The sequence below is a fragment of the Gossypium hirsutum genome, chromosome A12 (assembly GCF_007990345.1).
Source record: "Gossypium hirsutum isolate 1008001.06 chromosome A12, Gossypium_hirsutum_v2.1, whole genome shotgun sequence".
In the NCBI taxonomy this organism is placed as follows: domain Eukaryota; kingdom Viridiplantae; phylum Streptophyta; class Magnoliopsida; order Malvales; family Malvaceae; genus Gossypium; species Gossypium hirsutum.
Window position 1 is genome coordinate 94,196,083 of NC_053435.1, and position 18,718 is coordinate 94,214,800.

Genomic DNA, 18,718 nt, shown 5'->3' on the forward strand with positions numbered 1-18,718 from the left:
TCCTTATAAATTTATCAATGTTAGTATTTCTTATAATTTAAAATATTAATGTACTTAAATCAAACTTGCACAATAACTAGAATGGTTCAAAATCAAATCTTACTCAATAATGAACTCCATGTGATGATTTGATGATTAAGGGTGTTCATCAGTTCAAGTATAACTTAGATTTGAGTCGTATTAGTTACATTTATTATTCGACTTTTAACTTATTATTATAATTTACCAAAAAAACAAAAAATCTTGCTCAATAATCACAAATAAATTCGATTATTTTAAATCATTTAAATCATTGTTTTAATTTCAAATTTCTTTGTTGATTTGAAATTTTGATGAATGTTAAATTTAAAGTGTAAGTATGAATAACTCAATCATTTTTCTTTATAAAAAATGAAAATTTAATTTTTAATAAAATTTAAATAATTTATGAGCAAGTACGTTAATTCTGCTTCTAGTTTTTACACTTTACCAAAGTTACGCATTTTATTTTTATACTTTAATTTTGTTAATTAATTTTATTAATTTTTTTAAATTTTAAATTTTAATTTTATCAATAAAAATATTGTTAAATCTATTAAGTTTAGTTTTGGTATTTTCAAAATTTAATGGTTCAAACATATTATTTTATGTGTAATATTATATCTAACTTATTATTTCTATATATTACTCACTAAAAATTTAGTTAATTGATTAAAATTTTTTATTTACATTAAAATTAAAATTTTGAAATTTAAAAAGTATAAAATTTAGAATAATTCAATTAAAGAATATAAACTAAATCTATACTTGTACACATGATAAAAGAATAATAATTAAATTTAATCAAACAAATTTAATTATTATTTTAATCTAAAATTTTAAAATTTAAAAAAATATAAAAAATAAAATTTACTAATTTAAACAATACATATACTATCAAAATAAATAAAAAATTTTAATTCTACTCTTTAAAAAGAATATCCTTTCTCTGCCTCTACCTCTACCTCTACTGTTCATATAAAGAACAAACTTAGAAGTGAAGGGAGGTAGCATCATTGGTAAAGGAGAAATTTAAAAAAATGAGGAAACCACGTGGCAAATTCCTAGACACCTAAACTGAAGCCGACACGTAGCTGCTGCTCCCTGCTTCATTTTATACATTTACACGTGTTATTATATCCCCTCCCAACTTGTTTTCTTTTTGTTTTTCCGGCCAGCTTGTTTTCCAAAAGACGTTAAAAAGGCAATTCCTTTTAAACTATTATTATCTAAATCGTATACCACGTGTCGCTCGGGTGCTTCTCCTGATCGCCACTTGTCTCCGTCTCATTTCTCAGGGTATTTTCGTCATTCAATAAATACTTCTTCCTCATTTACTCCATTTTCAACATTAATAAAAAAGAAAGGAAAACCCTCTAAACTCTCTCCTTCCTTCTACTTCTCTTGAATCTCTTCAATCATTTTGCTCTCTTCACTAACACCCACCCAATCAATTGTTTCTCTCAGACCGTCCTTCTTCTTCTTCTTTTTTATTTTTATTTTTTTGTAAAATCGACTTCATTAAATATACAATTTTTTTGTGTGTAACGAAATGAGCAAGAAACATTTTTTTTTGTTTGAGTTGTTACTGGTTTCAAGTTGGAGTTTTATCATTCAATCTTAACTCTTATTTGTATTACATAATTCTTTATTTTTCTTAAAAAAAGAGAGGAAACTTTGGTGTAAAAATAATCAAAGTTTATGCATATTGGTAAGGCTAACTTGGATCAAAATCTGGTTTTTTGTTATGACACATAGACAGAGAATAGCTTAAGAGATTTTTTTTTCTTTTTCTTTGCGTTATGTTTCCATCAACAATGGGAGAAACAAATGAGAACATAAGAATTAACAGCAGCAAAGATAGGAACAATCTTTCTTTGCAGATGGAGAAATACCCAAGGGACCTGTTACAAAGATTCATGTCAACTGAAACCCAAGCTTCAATAACAAGTGAAAGAGAAGAAGATGAAGCAGAAGAAGAAGTAGAGCTGAATCTTGGGTTATCATTAGGAGGCAGATTTGGGGTTGATAAGAATGCAAAGAAGTTGATAAGGTCATCATCCATTGCTAGTTCAATGCCAACATTTAGAGAAGAAGGTGCCAACAACACTCCACCAACGATTCCTTACCCAACACTAATTAGAACCTCTTCTTTGCCCACCGAGACTGAAGAAGAGTGGAGGAAGAGAAAAAAATTGCAAAGTCTAAGAAGAATGGAAGCCAAGAGGAGAAGAAGTGAGAAGCAAAGGAGTTCGAGAGAGAAAATGGAGGTGAATTTGTTAGAGGAAGACAAGCAACCTGGAAGAGCCAATAATGTTGGGGTTGGACCACCATTTGGATTGCAGAGTCGGGCTGCATCTGCAAGGCAGATCACTTCACAAGGCTCTATAGGATCACTAGGAAGAAGCTCTTCTAGTATGTCAGAAATGGAAAATAAAGCTCTTCAAGGTACTTTCTCCAACATTATCATCTATAGGATATTGTACATGCATTTAGTTTCAATTCTTGGATTTTGGGTAGATAATAGTGGCTTTGTTAGTTTCATAGTTGAATTGGAACTGACTTCAGTTGAGATATGGTGGCATTTCCCCTTGCATCATTTTGCAGTGACATTATCTTTATTATTTTGATCTCCTTTTCTCTTTTAGGCTTTTGAAGTTGAAGTTTGTTTTTTGGAATGATTCACTAGTCTTAGGCTGCATTAGATGTATTTGAAAATTGATGAAAATTAGTGCATTGGAGTTCAATGAACTGTAGCCGGTAAAGAGTACCATACTACTATTACGATACAAATACAGGCGCTGTGGCGGCCAAGGATGTAGTTCAGATCTCCTTCCTCTTTCTCTATGACCATGTGCTTATGAGTAATTAAAGAACATAAAAATCATGGGATTTAGAATTACTGGATATTCAAATAAGAGAGCACTCATGGACGAAATCATCCTTGATTGAAGTTCCTTTCACTGCTACTTGGACTTGTTGTACATACTTTGTGATGGTTTTGAATACCCTGAATTACACACTCGAGCTAATCAGCAGATATTTTGCACCTCGGAGGAGAAACGTATCAGTTTCTCCTACTTCTTCCATGTAGTATCACTTTACGGTTTTAGCCTGCTTGATCGATCTTTTGGCAACATGTGGAAGATTTTAAGTTTGGCCCATAGATGCGAAATTTGTTTCGATTACTCCTATGTCAATAGCTAGCAGCCTAACGTCTGCCATGTTGATCATCGGTGTTGATTATTTATGATTAAGCTATTGGTTGCAGCAGTTGGTTTTCATATTCTTATAGTCCCATGCATTGCAGGAGCAGGCAGTTGTGGTGAAGCGAGAAGCTCCGGTAGCACCCAGTCCTTGCAAGATCAAGGTAGTCAAGAGGCTGCATGTTCTTCAGGGAAAAAAAAAAGTGAAACCTGCCATACTCCGGAACTTGAGGCCGAAACACTGAGTAAAACGGTTGAAAATAAAGGGAAAGAACGAGGGAATGCGATGGAAGACATGCCTTGCGTTTTCACCAAGGGAGATGGTCCAAATGGGAAAAGAATAGAAGGCATTCTATATAAGTATGGTAAGGGAGAGGAAGTGAGGATAATGTGTGTGTGCCATGGAAATTTTCTATCTCCAGCTGAGTTTGTCAAGCATGCAGGTGGGGGTGATGTCGATCACCCTCTAAGACATATAGTTGTAAATCCTAACTATGCTTCATTTTTCTAATGGACTTTGATGTCATCCCTTCACAAAATTGCCCATTGGGATGTGTTATAGGGACAAATTTGAAAGTGACAATTTTTGGAAAACATTCATTTTCTATTTGGAATATGTTAAGAAGTGAAAGTCTAAACTTGCTTCCTGATGTCTCGTAGGAGAGATTTTTTTTTCAATGCCTCTTCTTTTGACCATTTGGTTCAATCTTTGCCAGCTGGAGTTTTAAAGCTACAGATTCTGGGATTTACTTAAAAAACTGTGGATTTGTTACCAGAAAAATATCATAAAAGATTCTTTACCAAAAAGGTAAAAAATCTTGACACCTTAAAAAAGGATCCACAAAAGTAGAAATACCCAATATCTCATAAGATTTTAAACACTGGTTAGCACTACAAAAGTAAAAATCTTGACATATTAAACCTGCCTTGATTAGCACTACAAAAGCAAAGAGAACTGAAATACATTTATATAAAGCAGTCTCCAAAATTCATATCTGCTATTTTTGTGCAGATCATTAAGGATTGTTCTCAGCCAGGGGATGACATTTTTGATTTTTGGTGCGAATGTACAAACTACAAGTCTGTTATGACTTGTGCACTTAAGCTGTTCCTTACAAGATCATAGTCTGCACCCAGAAACCAGATTATCTTACCGAAGAAGGTTGGATTCGTTTCAACCGACGGACAACTTGCCTCATAGTTGGTCTTGCTGAGAGGCTATCAACTGTGCATGTAATGGCCAAGTGCAGCAGTTCTACAAGATGGTCATGCGGACCGCTATCCCATAACCTTGCAGTGAACACATCCTTTGCTTGACCCTGTCGCAGCATCATGCAGGCCCAAGAGACGATATTGAAACCATTTGCATGCGAGGAGAAAGAAGGATCCAAAGCTTTTTTATCTGATATCAACTCGAGAAGCACAACCCCATAGCTGTAGACATCAGCCTTCTCAGATACACGGCAGGTCATAGCATACTCCGGTGCAACATATCCAAATGTGCCGGCTACACCAGTTGTTGCATGGGTCTCGGAGGTACCCAAAAGCCTTGATAATCCGAAATCAGACAGATAAGCATTACAATCATCATCCAACAATATGTTACTTGGCTTGACGTCCCGGTGCAGAACCTTTGGATTGCATTGGTCGTGTAAATATGCAAGTGCATGGGCTACATCCGAAGCAATCTTGTGAACAATCTTCCAATCTACAGCTCTTGTGGACCTTTCCTTGATAAAATTTTCTAAATTACCACCTGACAAATAATTATATATGAGAAACATCTCCGTTTCACTGGCATGGTAACCTATTAAGGTTACAAGATTAGGGTGCCTCATTGTTTCAAGGGTCTTCACCTCAGCATGGAACTGCTGAACACCTTGGAACCTTCCAATAGCAAGCCTCTTCACTGCCACTAGAGTTCCCGGAGCTATTTCAGCCTTGTACGTAGCACCAAAACCTCCATTCCCAATGCATTTTCCAGCACTGAAGTTCCCTGTTGCCTGGACAATTGCTTCATACGTCAATGGAACCCCAATGTCAACAAAAGCTGTAATTTCCCTAGTTTCAGAAACCTGAACCCTGGACATTGGAACCCATTTCCTGGTGTAAAAGAAGAGAATGACTAGAACTAGAAGAACTGAAACAATGGCTGAGGCAGATGCTATGGATGCGATCTCAATGGAATCTAGACTTTGATCATCAATTTTATTACTGGAAGGAGAAGCTGCACCAATTTGTGAACTTCCAGTGAAGGTTGTTTCAGCAGACCGTACAGACAGCGAGAATAAATGGTGTGAACGAAGTAAAGGCTTTTCATGGACACCTGTATGATTCACTGCATTACCATTCAATGGTAATGATCCAGACAGGTCGTTGGATGATACTTCAAGCATAGAAAGAGACTTCAAGTTCGAGAAACCAGAAGGAATTTCCCCTGAGAATTTATTATTATTGAGCTGAAGAGAAGTTAGGTTTCTCAGATCAAGAAGACCTTGTGGAATCTCACCAGATAGCGAATTTGATGAAAGGTCCAACACTTCAAGGGAACGAAGCTGTGCAAAGCTAGAAGGAATAGAACCAGTCAGGTTGTTGCTTGCCAAGGAGAGATGTTTGAGGTACTTCAACTGATGGAGCCCTTCAGGAACCGGACCTCTAAACTTGTTTCTGCTTAGGTCAAGAAAAACAAGAGATTTCAAGTACCCAAAGCATCTGGGAATTAACCCCGTAATCTGATTCTCGGAGACATCCAAATATCTAAGAGATCTGCAAATTGCACTGATTCCAAATGGAATATGACCGGACAATTTGTTCTTGCTAACATCAGCAATCAACCCATGAAGCTTATTACAGTTTCCAAACAAACTTCCCGGAAATGATCCAGTGAGCTTGTTCCCACCAGCTAAAAATGCATAATCAATCTGCTTCTCCAATCTTGTTGGTACAACTGGCAGCCCTGGGAGTGAACCAGAGAAGCTATTTCCACCAAAATTGTGAATCAACACAGCTTTCGAACCAGAAAATGGAAAAACCATTGCATGCCGCGTTTTATATGCAAATAATGACAAATACACAAATACTGGATCACGGGTTTGGAGAAGTCCGTAACTCAAGGAGGAAAAGCCGGGGCATACACTTTGATTAAATTTGGGGATCGATCCGGACATGAGGTTTCCACTGATATCAAAAAGTGTCATACAGGGAATTGGAAGCTTATCATCAAGCTCCCCGGTTAGCCTGTTCGAGCTCAAATCCAGATGCTGTAGTTTCTTGCATCCATTAAACACGCCAAATATTTCCCCACTGAAGCGGTTCTGAGCTAAGTTCACCATTTCCAAATTCTCACAACCGCTCCAACTCCTTGCTAACTTCCCCTCAAGATTTGCCCTTGGCACCCAAAGTAGTTTTAGCTTAGCAAGGGTAGTAATTCTCATGGGAATGGAGCCTCGAAAATGATTATACTCATCAGTAGTAGCAAGTGGCAATCGAAATGAAAGCTCTTCACTTGAACTCTGCTCACTCAGCACGGGATCAAAGAGATTGGAAAGGACAAGAACCGACAACTGAGCACAATTTCCAAGCTCCATGGGGATCAAACCGCTAAGGTTGTTCCTAGAAACATCGAGAATCTCGAGCTTATGCAGCTGACCAAGCTCATTAGGAATAACACCATCCAACATGTTAGAAAACAACAAAAGAGTCCGTAACCGCGGACAATTCCCCAAGCTACTGGGAATACTCCCAACTAGGAAATTCCACGACAGATCGAGATACTCTAGATACCGACAATTACTTCCAAAATTCTCAAGAATCGGTCCATTTAGCTGATTATTAGACAAATAAAGTCCCTTCAACTTGTGGAAACTACCAACATAACTAGGCATAGACCCCTTCAGCTTATTCCCAGCTAAATTCAAAACCTCCAAATCCACAAATCTTGAGAAAGATCCTGGAATCTCCCCTTCGAGTTCATTAAACCCAAGATTCAAAACCCGCAAATTTCTCAACCCCACAAATTCATTAGGCAACTTACCAGTAAGTGAATTCCCTTCAAGATCAAGTTCTTCTAAGTTCTGTAAACCCCATAGTTCTAAAGGAATTTCACCACCAATATCATTAAAAGCAAGAGACAAAACTCTAAGCTCAGTAAGTTTCCCAACCAAAGGTGACAAGTTCCCCACTAATTTCCCCTTAGAACATGCACTTCTCCTCAATCCAAAACCATAAAACGGGAACTTAGACAGCTTTGAAGAACAAGAACAAGGTTGAGCAAAGTTACCTTCAGAAACTTCACGACAACCACCAGGAATGGTGATAGAGATGACCTGAGACCTTGAATTGCATGAAACTCCAAACCAGGAGCAGTGATTAGGGTTGTTTGAAGAGTTCCAGCTTGAAAGAACCCCAGAAGGATCAAAAACAGAGCTTTTGAACTCCAACAGGATTCTTTTATCAGAAGCCAAGTTCCCTGAAGCTAAGTAGAAGAAAGCAAACAGTTGAAACACAAACAAGATCAAATCTTTACAGAACAGATAGCATTTCATGGTGTTTCTTTTTTGGTTAGAATAACAAAGATGATATCTCTGTTGTTGAAAGAAAGAATCCACCCCCAAAGGGACCAAAGATTACTCTCTCTGTTTCCTAACGGCAAAAATCATTTGATTAAAGTGCTTGTCTTTGGAGGAAATGGGGAGGTCTTTGGATGAGAAAAACGCGTTTTTTATTTTGCTTCTTCTCTGATGGTGTTGAAGGAAGAAAGTCTGAGTCTACTCTTGAGCAAAGCTCTGTTTTTTCTTTTCTTTTTTTTTCTATGCAAGATAGTGTGGCCCACGCAGACTAACGGGTGAGCGAGGTGGGGTCCATCTGCCGGTCAATTAATACATCATAACCGTCCATCAACACACGGCGGCTCCTTGGAAGACCAGGCGGACTGTGGGGCCCATTTTGTATCCCACATTTCCTATTATATTACAAATTAATTTTTTTTAATTTACGAAAAAGTATAAAAGAAAATTCTAATATTTTCTAAAAAAATTTATAAAAAGATTTTAAAAGATTATTATATCAATTTTTTTAACATTTTAATAATTTTGTATGATTATTATGTTTTTCAGTAGGATAAACTACATTTTTAATTATTTAATTATCAACAAAATTACATTTTAATCACAAAATTATAAAAAATTATAATTTAATCACTTAATTATTCAAAATTGATTATTTAAGTCATATCTTTGTTATCGCTGGTATGAATATCAACGTGTCACTATTCCTAAAAAGTATTTGAATGAGTTACACTATTATTAGTAACTCAATTATTAATAAGTTTTCATTTTAATTACTTAACTATGAAATGTTATAAAATAATAACTAATAGTCGAATGACATTGCACATTTATTCATAGACTTAATGGTTAATTCGGTCCTTAAACTATAACTAAAGTGTCATTTTAAAATTTTTATAATTTTTAATCCAAAATCCAAAAAAAATAAAATTATTAGAAAATTGTAAAAAAGCTTGGAAATTTCTTATTTTTTTTGAAAATATAAAATATATTTAAAATTTTATAATTATGAGAAATAATTAAACTTGTAAAAAATAAAATTCTGAAATAAAATATTATAAAAAATTTAATGAAATTTTTAAAAAATATATTTTTATAAAAAATAATTAAAATATTTAAAATAATTACAATGAAATTTAAAATATTGAACCTAAAAAAGGTCACATTTTTACTGGGATAGAGGAAATAAAATTATAAACAAATCTATTTTTCTTAAATGCCCAAAATCTCATTGTTCATCTCCATATTTTTTTCATTGTATGGCCATTTTTTTAATAAATTAAACTTAAGTTTCTTTTCTATTCATTTTTTTCTGTAAGTAAACTGAAAATGGTAAACATAATAATAGAAACAAAAATCTTATTTTGTACTCCAATTTATATTATATCACTGAAATATTTTAGAATTTTATTATTATTACTTTGAGAATTCATCTAGATTTAGAATAGTGATTTTGAATGAGGAATGCATAATATGTTATAATTTGTAACATAAAATATATTTAAAAAAAAAACAAAATTTAGAAAAATTGATAATAGGATTTGTTTTATTTGAGGTAATAATTAGACAACCATATTTGCTAAAGTAATATTAAAATGATCGTTGTATCTCACTTCAACTGCTATTTTTTTTAAAAATAAAAATTTAAACCATATCATTAAATCAAATCATTAATGATAAAAAAAATATTTTCACAAATTGATTAGTATTTACATCTTACCTTTTCAATAAGATGGTTTTGACTAGGTTTAATGACAAATTTGATCACTAACGTTTTTATATTTTATTAAAATGGTCCTAATTGTATTTTTGAGTCTTTTTTTTAACAACCTTTGTTCTTCTTTTTTTTTCAATCTACATTTTTCTAACAAATTTAACGAAAGTACCTTTAAAAAAGTTAATGAAGATGATGTGAAATTTCATATGTGGAATATTTTTAATGAGATGTAATTTATTACTAAGATAACCCAATAAGATAATTGGGTTTTTTACCCCAATATTATAAAAAAAATTATACACAAAAATGAGTTGTCAGCCAGATTAATTACGAAAATGGTATAGATTTTGGGGTCGCGCCTACCTGACTTTTTTCGTTTAAAAAAATTATTATTATATTATTATTTTTTTAAAATATTTAAAATAATATATGGGTAAAAATATGGGTTTTATACGGGTGGAAAATACCCGAATGGGTCGAGCCTGTCAGGTAGGCACGACTAGTCGCGCCTGACAGGTAGGCTCGACTGCCACGTCAGCTCCCCTGCTCTCTTTTTTTCTTCTTTCCCGAATTGCCCTTGTGTTGCACATTTTCGTAACATATTTGTTCTTTTTTAGCAGAATTTCTAATACCTCATATAATATGTCATGCACATTTTATTTTTATTAAAATATTTAAATTTATATTTAAATCTTCGCTAAAACTATAAAAATTTATATTTAAAGTTTCTTACAAGGCCAGGTAAGAGGAGTTTTTTTAAATAAAATTTTTAAATCAAAAAATAATTATATATCGAAATAGGTTGTCAGTTAAATTACAAAAAATTTAGGCACATCAACATATTATACGGGGTATTGGAAATCTTGCTAAAAAAGAACAAATATTTTACGAAAATGTGCAACACAAGGACAATTCGAGAAAGAAGAAAAAAAGAGAGCAGGGGGAGCTGACGTGGCAGTCGCACCTACCTGACAGGCACGACCCATTTTCGGGTATTTCCCACCAGTATAAAACCCGTATTTTTACCCATATATTATTTTAAATATTTTTAAAAAATAATAATATAATAATAATTTTTTAAACAAAAAAATTAATATTAAAAAATTGTGTTGCGCCTGTCAGGTAGGCGCGACCCCAAAATTTATACTATTTTCGTAATTAATCTGGTTGACAACCCATTTTAGTTTATAAATTTTTTTTATAATATTGGGGTAAAAAACCCAAGATAATTACATGTGGACAATAATAAAATAAATAAATAATACATTAAATTTCAAAATAACTCTTAATTTAAAGAAAATAAACATAATTATCTAAAAAATTAACTCAGTAGAAAAACTTCCCAGTAAACAAATGTACGAAAGATTGAAACTTTTTGAAAGAAAAGAAAAATTGAAACCTTAAATTTATTAATTAAATATGTTAAAAAAAGTAGATTGAAAAAAATAACAAAGGTTGATGGTAAAAAAAAGCTCAATAATATAATTAAGGTCATTTTAACAAAACATACAGAAATTAGTGACCAAATTTATCATTAAGCCTTTTGACAATTAAAATTGTTTATTGAGATATGTTGTCTAAATTTAAAAAAAAATTAAATGGCATATTTAAGGTAGGTTTTAAGAATTAAATTGAAATGATGAAATATGATTATAAGGTAAAAAAATTTAAATGTATAAACAAATTCATTAAAAATGTATAGAATAATCACTTATATATTATTTATAATAATATTTATTATTGTAATAATTAAGGAATTTATCTTTATTTTCTATGTAGGGGTGAATTTAGGGCTCATAAAATGAAAAATTACCTATTTTAATTTTTTTAATTTTTAAAAATTTAAATTAGTAAAAATAAAATTATACTTTAACTTCTTAAAAATGTTAAAATTATAATTTAATCTTTTAAAAATGATATTTTTACTATTATAAAAATTATAATTTAATTTTAACTCCTAAATTTTTTTTTTAACTTCGCTCACGAAGATACTAATACATTGGATAAAAAAATTAATTGAAAGGAATAGATAGTGACCGAGAAATGAGTAGGTACAGTTAATATAAAATAATAAAATAGGATATTTGTGGAATTATCAATAATGTAGCAAATATTTTAATGTTTTCAAGGAACGGTGTGCTGTGCAATTTTTGTGTGTAACCATGTGGAAATGGAATGCCCAGATATATTTTTTAATTCAATTTCTAATAATTTAATTTATAATCAAATCTTAGATATGAACAACTCAGCTAAAATCCTATAACGGGTTTGTTCAGGAGAAAAAAAAGTAACTCCTTGTAAGTTAGTAATGGTTAAAAAAAAATCCAAAAAAGAATTTAATTTTTAAATTTTTTTAAATGATAAATAAATTTTGAATTAAATTTAGAACTTGTTTTTCACAATTCAAGTTAATATAAAAAAAGTGAGGACCACAAATGTGACACCAACATTAATGATGGGTGGTGTCTGATTGGAGATTAATAAAAGCATTTAGTGGGTGAGATGTCACATTAACTCTCACCCATTTCCATTGGTTCAAATCAATTCCAGCTTTTCTACAAAATCAGGAAGGGATTCTGAGACTTGATCATTTATTATCATCATTTTTTGGTTAAATTTCTACAGCTTCATTTGTAAAATAATATGAAATGAAACAAATATTTTCGTCCATTTTATTTTTTGAAGAGGTATAATGATAATTATTTCCATTAATAATGATAAGATATCATCAAATAAAATTAAATAAATTTAATTACAAAGACAAGATTTAAGTTAAAATAAAATTAGATTACACTTCCATAGGGTAGGATCTGAATTCAAATATTAAAAGTTTAAGGTTACAACCTTTACAAACTATGTCAAAAGCTTCATTGACTTATTTGCTTTTTTTTTTAATTCATTTTGAAGATGGATGGAAAGAAAAAATAAAAAGTAATATTTATTTTTAAAAATTAGTGTTCTTTTTGAAGTGAAAGATGGGAGTGGATAGGTTATTTAGGATTTTTTTAAATAATATTTTTAAAAAGTATTACATAAAAATATTGAAAGATATAAAAAAATTCTAATAATTTTTTTTTGAAAAGTATAGATATTATAATAGAAAAGATGTTTATAAAAATCGAAACGAAGCATTGAAAATTTGACAATGTATGGTCAAATTCCTTTTTCATTTCAAGTGTACAAGCTTTTGCTATGTATTATTTATAACAAAAATAAAAATAAAAAATATATATAGAATAGTTTAAAGAGTAAAATAATAATTTTTAAAAGTTTGGATGGAACAGGCATAAACAAAAATTAGCCTGTTACACTATCAGCGGTGGATTGTATTTTGTTATCTCTACTCTAAACTCGGGAAGGTTAATTTTCCCTTCCCAGCAGCAGTCCCTAGGCACCCCCTTATATTCTCACTAGCTAAAAGGACCTGATTCTCGTATAATTATACATAAGAAGAAAAGATGTCTAGGAACTTAAGATTCCATTGAAGTATATTTGTGTGCGTCTATGTATGTAAATGTATATCACTTCAACGAGGGCCTTTGAATTTGTGTTGAAGACATGACCCACGCATGATGATTAAATTTGAACAAATTATGTGCAAGCATCCAATGACAAAAGTGCACCATTTGGGCAGGCATTTTTGGCTGGGAAGAGGCCAGTGGCTTGAGTTTTGGTTGTTCCTTTCAACAACAGCATTTTCCTTTACAACGGTTAAATGAGCAACACCAACGCCATCGACACGAAGGGAACCAGGAGCAACAGTTGCTGCAAGCTGATTTCGATTTCAATGCAGAGGCCAAGGGCTTTTCTTGTTGTTTCTGCTGCACTTTTTCTTCCTCTGAAACATTACTTTCATCTTCCGAACTGCAATGATACCAATATAACTTAAAGCTGAAAAGTTACCACAAGATCTCGAATTTCTTGTAGATTGTATATGAAACCCCAAATATAAGCATCGTAAGCGTAATATGGAGCCCATGTTACTTGGATGTGAGTATTGGATACGGACATGTTATTCAGTATGCTTGATTTCTTCTCAGCTTTATCATATATTTAGAGCATTATTGGAAACAAATACCGGATATCAAACTCTTAAAAGAAAGTTTTTCTTTCCCAAAGATATCCTATATCTAATATTTGATAGAGGTGGGGGAAAAGATTAGTCTACACTGAAGAACACTGCATAAAACAACTCAAATATATGCATCATAAGTGCAGCCTATGTTAATTGGACATGAGTGAGTGTCAGATATGGAGATGCAATTGAGTATGCTCAAATCTTCTTAGTTTTTTCATTTACTTGGAGCATCATATTCATACCTCTATACTCTCTATACTCATTTCCAAATATGTGATCAGACATAAATATTGACATCAATATTTTAGAAGAAAGTCTTTCTTGCCCAAAGATCTACTTATATCTAATTTTTGATACAGTAACATAGATGTAGGGAGAAAAAGAGAAACATACTCTGAACAACAACAGCAGAATCTTTTCAAGCTGCAGTTGCAACAGTTGCTGCAAGCTGATTTCGATTTCAATGCAGAGGCCAAGGGCTTTTCTTCTTGTTTCTGCTTCACTTCTTTCTTTGAAACATTAGGCTTTTCTTGTAGTTTCTCCTGCACTTTTTCTTCCTCTGAAACGTTACTTTCATCTTCCGAACTGCAATGATACCGATATAACTTAAGCTGAAAAGTTCCCACAAGTTCTAGAATTTCTTGTAGATTGTATATGAAACCCCAACTATAAGCATCGTAAGCATAATATGCAGCCCATGTTACTTGGATATGAGCATTGGATACGGACATGTAATCGAGTATGCTTGATTTCTTCTCAGTTTTATCATATATTTAGAGCATTATTGGAAACAAATACCGGATATCAAACTTTTAAAAGAAAGTTTTTCTTTCCCAAAGATATCTAATATTTGATAGAGGTGGGGGAAAAGAGAAGTCTACACTGAAGAAAACTGCATAAAACAACTCAAATATATGCATCATAAGTGCAGCCTATGTTAATTGGACATGAGTGGGTGTCAAATATGGAAATTCGATTGAGCATGCTCGATTCTTCTTAGTTCTTTCATTTACTTGGAGCATCATATTCATACCTCTATACTCACTATACTCATTTCCAAATATGTGATCAGACACAAATATTGACATCAACCTTTTAAAAGAAGGTCTTTCTTGCCCAAAGATCTACTTATATCTAATTTTTGATACAGTAGCATAGATGTAGGGAGAAAAGAGAAACATACTCTGAACAACAACAGCAGAATCTTTTCAAGCTGCAGTTCCAACAGTTGCTGCAAGCTGATTTCGATTTCAATGCAGAGGCCAAGGGCTTTTCTTGTTGTTTCTGCTGCACTTTTTCTTTCTTTGAAACATTAGGCTTTTCTTGTAGTTTCTGCTGCACTTTTTCTTCCTCTGAAACATTACTTTCATCTTCTGAACTGCAATGATACCAATATAACTTCAGCTGAAAAGTTCCCACAAGATCTAGAATTTCTTGTAGATTGTATATGAAACCCCAAATATAAGCATCGTAAGCATAATATGCAACCCATGTTACTTGGATATGAGTATTGGATACGGACATGTGATTGAGTATGCTTGATTTCTTGTCAGTTTTCTCATATATTTAGAGCATTATTGGAAACAAATACCGGATATCAAACTTTTAAAAGAAAGTTTTTCTTTCCCAAAGATATGCTATATCTAATATGTGATAAAGGTGGGGGAAAAGAGAAGTCTACACTGAAGAAAACTGCATACAACAACCCAAATATATGCATCATAAGTGCAGCCTATGTTAATTGGACATGAGTGAGTGTCAGATATGGAGATGCGATTGAGTATGCTCGATTCTTCTTAGTTTTTTAATTTACTTGGAGCATCATATTCATACCTCTATCCTCTCTATACTCATTTCCAAATATGTGATCAGACACAAATATTGACATCAATCTTTTAAAAGAAAGTCTTTCTTGCCCAAAGATCTACTTATATCTAATTTTTGATACAGTAGCATAGATGTAGGGAGAAGAAGAGAAACATACTCTGAACAACAACAGCAGAATCTTTTCAAGCTGCAGTTCCAACAGTAGCACAACGCACAGCTATAATTAGAACAGTAGCAGAAAGCCCAGCTACAACCAGAACAGGAGCATGATGGCCATGCACACTTCTTCTTGCTTTTGTTTTTTCTGCAGTAGAAAAGGTGCATATTCATTATAGAGAAACCACTAGGTTTGAAATTTCTATATGATTCTGCACATAAGAAGAATAGACATGGACATGCAATTCTTGATAAGGACCTTGTGACACATGGATTTGAAATAAATTAGAAGATGGGTACGACAAGACACCGCAAACTTTTTATTTTCCTTTTTGACAATAGTATGCAAAAAGAATATATAATTGATACTTTTCTTTAAATATTAACATGCAAATAGCTTTTGTTCATTGTTGATTCCCCTGCTTTGCATGTTGTGCTGTGTCCAGGTGTTTTCACATGTCAAGCATGTATTCCACCCCAACGAAACAATTTTCCATGTTAGATCCATGCACGAAGTGTCTGTGCTTCATGGGTATGCATCAAACAAGCATTGGGTTTGAAATTTACATATGGGAATGAATAAATGATAACATAAGGTTTGTATGAACAACTGCATAGACACCAAGGTAAAAGGTACTTGTTTTGCAGAAAGAAAAACTTATGTTGAGCACATCAATCCACAAGTATATAGGATAATTTTGCAGATAAAAGAACACTATCAACTTACACTGGAAAGTCAAAGGAGCATTGACCAATTCTACTTTCAGAAATATTGGGCTGATTCCAGGGCGCAATTGACAGTGACTTGTCAACAATTGGTTCTTCAGCAGTAAGGGCTGTTTTATCCTTAACAGCATCATCTGAAACCACAGTTTCCTTGCTTTTGTCAAATTCAAAATTCTCTGTGTACGTTGGAGCAACAGCAGGGAATGGAATTAATGCGTTAACTTCACCTGGCTTTTCCACACCACGGGCAGTTTCCTTGTTTTGAATTAGATCTCTGGCGAAACTAGTGCTCCCTACTTTAATGCTAAACAATGAGTCATTAGAAGCAAGACTCCAATCCATAGGTGCTGATGATTTACTTACAGAAAATACAGCAGACGGAATCCTATACGGATCATACTCTTCAACCCCTCTATCCATTACTTGGATTGGAGGGGATTGTGTCAATGCTGATTCTTGTGCAACAATGGGAACTTGGGAATTAGATGTTGAACCTGCAGATCCATTTTGAGTTCGTTTTAATATGGAAGAGCTCTTGCCAGAAGTTAATCCTGATATGCCTGATTCTTGTGTATCTGCTTGAGACTTATCATCGGTAGATGAACCAGATGAAGGTGAAGACAATGATGATGAAGACGAAGATGGCGGCGAGCTAATATTTTCAGTTGACATATCACCTTTAGACCTATCAATCTCCCCTTGAGCTACTTCTGATCGATTACTTCTTCCACTTTCATCTTTTGGCCCTTTGTGTATTTCATCATCATTTTTGTTTCCTGAGCCCTTAATAATTCCAGAATTGCCATTACTTTTAGTTCCTTCAATACTATTTAGGATCTCTGAAAGGGCATCTGAATCATTACTGCTTCCACTATCTTCACTTGAATGCTTACTGTTTCCATTTTCATCCTTAAATTTTACACGTTTGCTTGAATTCTTACTCTTTCTATTGATGCTATCAGAGTCCATAACTTAAAAAGTTTGTACGAAACAGGGTCAAAATCATGCATTTGTATTTATCAACACATAGATCTACCTGGAAAATGAAAAACAGAAAGAAACCTTTCGCCATGTCAGTGAAAAGATGAAGTGTTCACAGATTTAGACAAAGTTCAAAGACTATGTGACGTTCAACAACTTCAAAACATTGTAATAATAATAATAATAATAACACCATTGTAATGCTGAAAACAATATCTATGTTTGATGACTGGTCAGTTTTATGAATTGAGGAAGGAATCTAGAATGAATAACAAATATACAGCCTATGCAATGAACATTGTAGTGAAATCGTGAAAAACAATGCATGCCCTAAAGTACCCGTGTTCGACACATATGTCTATGATAGAATTTCATGATGATGATAAGCTCTTCCAAACAAAGTAAAAAGTGAGAAGGACCATGTTGGATACATCGGACACTTAAAATCATAAGCATGAAGAACAAAGGCATTTGGTAGCAGAAATTCTCTGATATATACTATATTCAGAAAAGACATTACGTTTCATTCCATTAGCAATTTCAATTCTAAGTTGAAAGCTTCGTTAATTTATCAAATTGCTGAACTAATACCAGAAATAAATGCAATCAATTCATTTCCCTTGAACAATTTCTACTATGTTTATTTTTCAGAAATTAAGAGAAAAAACAATTATAATAAACTTATTGGAAAAGAGAAAAAGAACAAACATACTTTAGTTTTGTAGCATTGAACATATGAACTGTTGAAATTAGACTCGTCGGAAGTGTCTCCGGGCTATCCTCAGCAGCTTCTTTACGTTGAACAAATATCTAAAATCGGAATATACCTATCAATTTTAAAAGTTAAAAGAAGAGGGAATTAACAAAAAAAGAAACCCGTCATATGTTTATCCCCAACTTTTTTAAAAGGATAGACACAAAATTAACCAGAAAACCGAAACCGATAATTGAGAATCAAATTACACATAAAAAAAAACAACTGATTTTTCGTTTTGTTTGTATAATAATTCAATCATAAATTTAAAAAAAAAAACTGCATAAAAATAATTAAGAGGTTTAAAAATGTGGATGGAGTAACGCCAATTTTTGCAAAATTTGTTCATAGTTTCTGAAACTAACCTCATCAAAATTGCAATTGAAGACGTTGTTGTTAGTTTTCAACTTACTGCGTCTTTCCATTTATTTGCAGGATGAGGGAAACAGTTGAGCTCGATATAGCTTAGTTTTTCAAATTTTCTTGCATTTGCAGTTCGTATGGTACCAGCATGAAGACTGATGGTTTCTACAACAAGCTTAGATTGGTTATGGTTACTTAAAATGGCCAACTCCAATGCCTTTATAAAACCTTGTTCTATCAGTTTCTGCTTGTTTTTGGTAAATTACTCATAGTACTTTTATTTTAAGTTAAAATGTGGGACAAGTATGTACTTTTCGAAAAATAAGC

General features: G+C 32.7%; 3 protein-coding genes across 9 annotated transcripts; 1 reads left to right on the forward strand and 2 right to left on the reverse strand.

The window, feature by feature from the left end:
• Positions 1 to 1,178: 1,178 nt before the first annotated feature.
• Positions 1,179 to 3,874, forward strand: LOC107934755 (ninja-family protein AFP2). Of its 2 annotated transcripts, none has more exons than XM_016867254.2 (2): positions 1,179 to 2,466; positions 3,329 to 3,874. In XM_016867254.2, the coding sequence occupies exons 1-2, from the start codon at positions 1,821 to 1,823 to the stop codon at positions 3,733 to 3,735; spliced, it is 1,053 nt and encodes a 350-aa protein (XP_016722743.2). In that variant the 5' UTR covers positions 1,179 to 1,820; the 3' UTR covers positions 3,736 to 3,874. The 2 variants fall into 2 exon arrangements, with proteins under 2 accessions (XP_016722743.2, XP_016722742.2); XM_016867253.2 differs by having other exon boundaries at positions 1,205 to 2,466; positions 3,314 to 3,874.
• Positions 3,875 to 4,138: 264 nt separating this feature from the next.
• On the reverse strand, positions 4,139 to 8,027 carry LOC107934754 (LRR receptor-like serine/threonine-protein kinase RPK2). Its single transcript, XM_016867252.2, has one exon. It carries the CDS (start codon positions 7,766 to 7,768, stop codon positions 4,370 to 4,372), a length of 3,399 nt encoding a protein of 1,132 aa, XP_016722741.2. The 5' UTR covers positions 7,769 to 8,027; the 3' UTR covers positions 4,139 to 4,369.
• A 4,711-nt stretch (positions 8,028 to 12,738) lies between these two features.
• Positions 12,739 to 18,641, reverse strand: LOC107934728 (uncharacterized). 6 transcript variants are annotated; one of them, XM_016867227.2, is made up of 8 exons: positions 18,394 to 18,641; positions 17,987 to 18,101; positions 16,521 to 17,329; positions 16,295 to 16,427; positions 15,569 to 15,715; positions 14,768 to 14,962; positions 13,978 to 14,169; positions 12,739 to 13,370 (listed from the first exon to the last, which is right to left on the reverse strand). In XM_016867227.2, exons 3-8 carry the CDS (start codon positions 17,260 to 17,262, stop codon positions 13,190 to 13,192), a joined length of 1,590 nt encoding a protein of 529 aa, XP_016722716.2. In that variant the 5' UTR covers positions 17,263 to 17,329; positions 17,987 to 18,101; positions 18,394 to 18,641; the 3' UTR covers positions 12,739 to 13,189. The 6 variants fall into 6 exon arrangements, with proteins under 6 accessions (XP_016722716.2, XP_040939073.1, XP_016722714.2 ...); XM_041083139.1 differs by having other exon boundaries at positions 17,987 to 18,084; positions 18,394 to 18,635; XM_016867225.2 differs by having other exon boundaries at positions 16,295 to 17,329.
• Between the last annotated feature and the right edge of the window lie 77 nt (positions 18,642 to 18,718).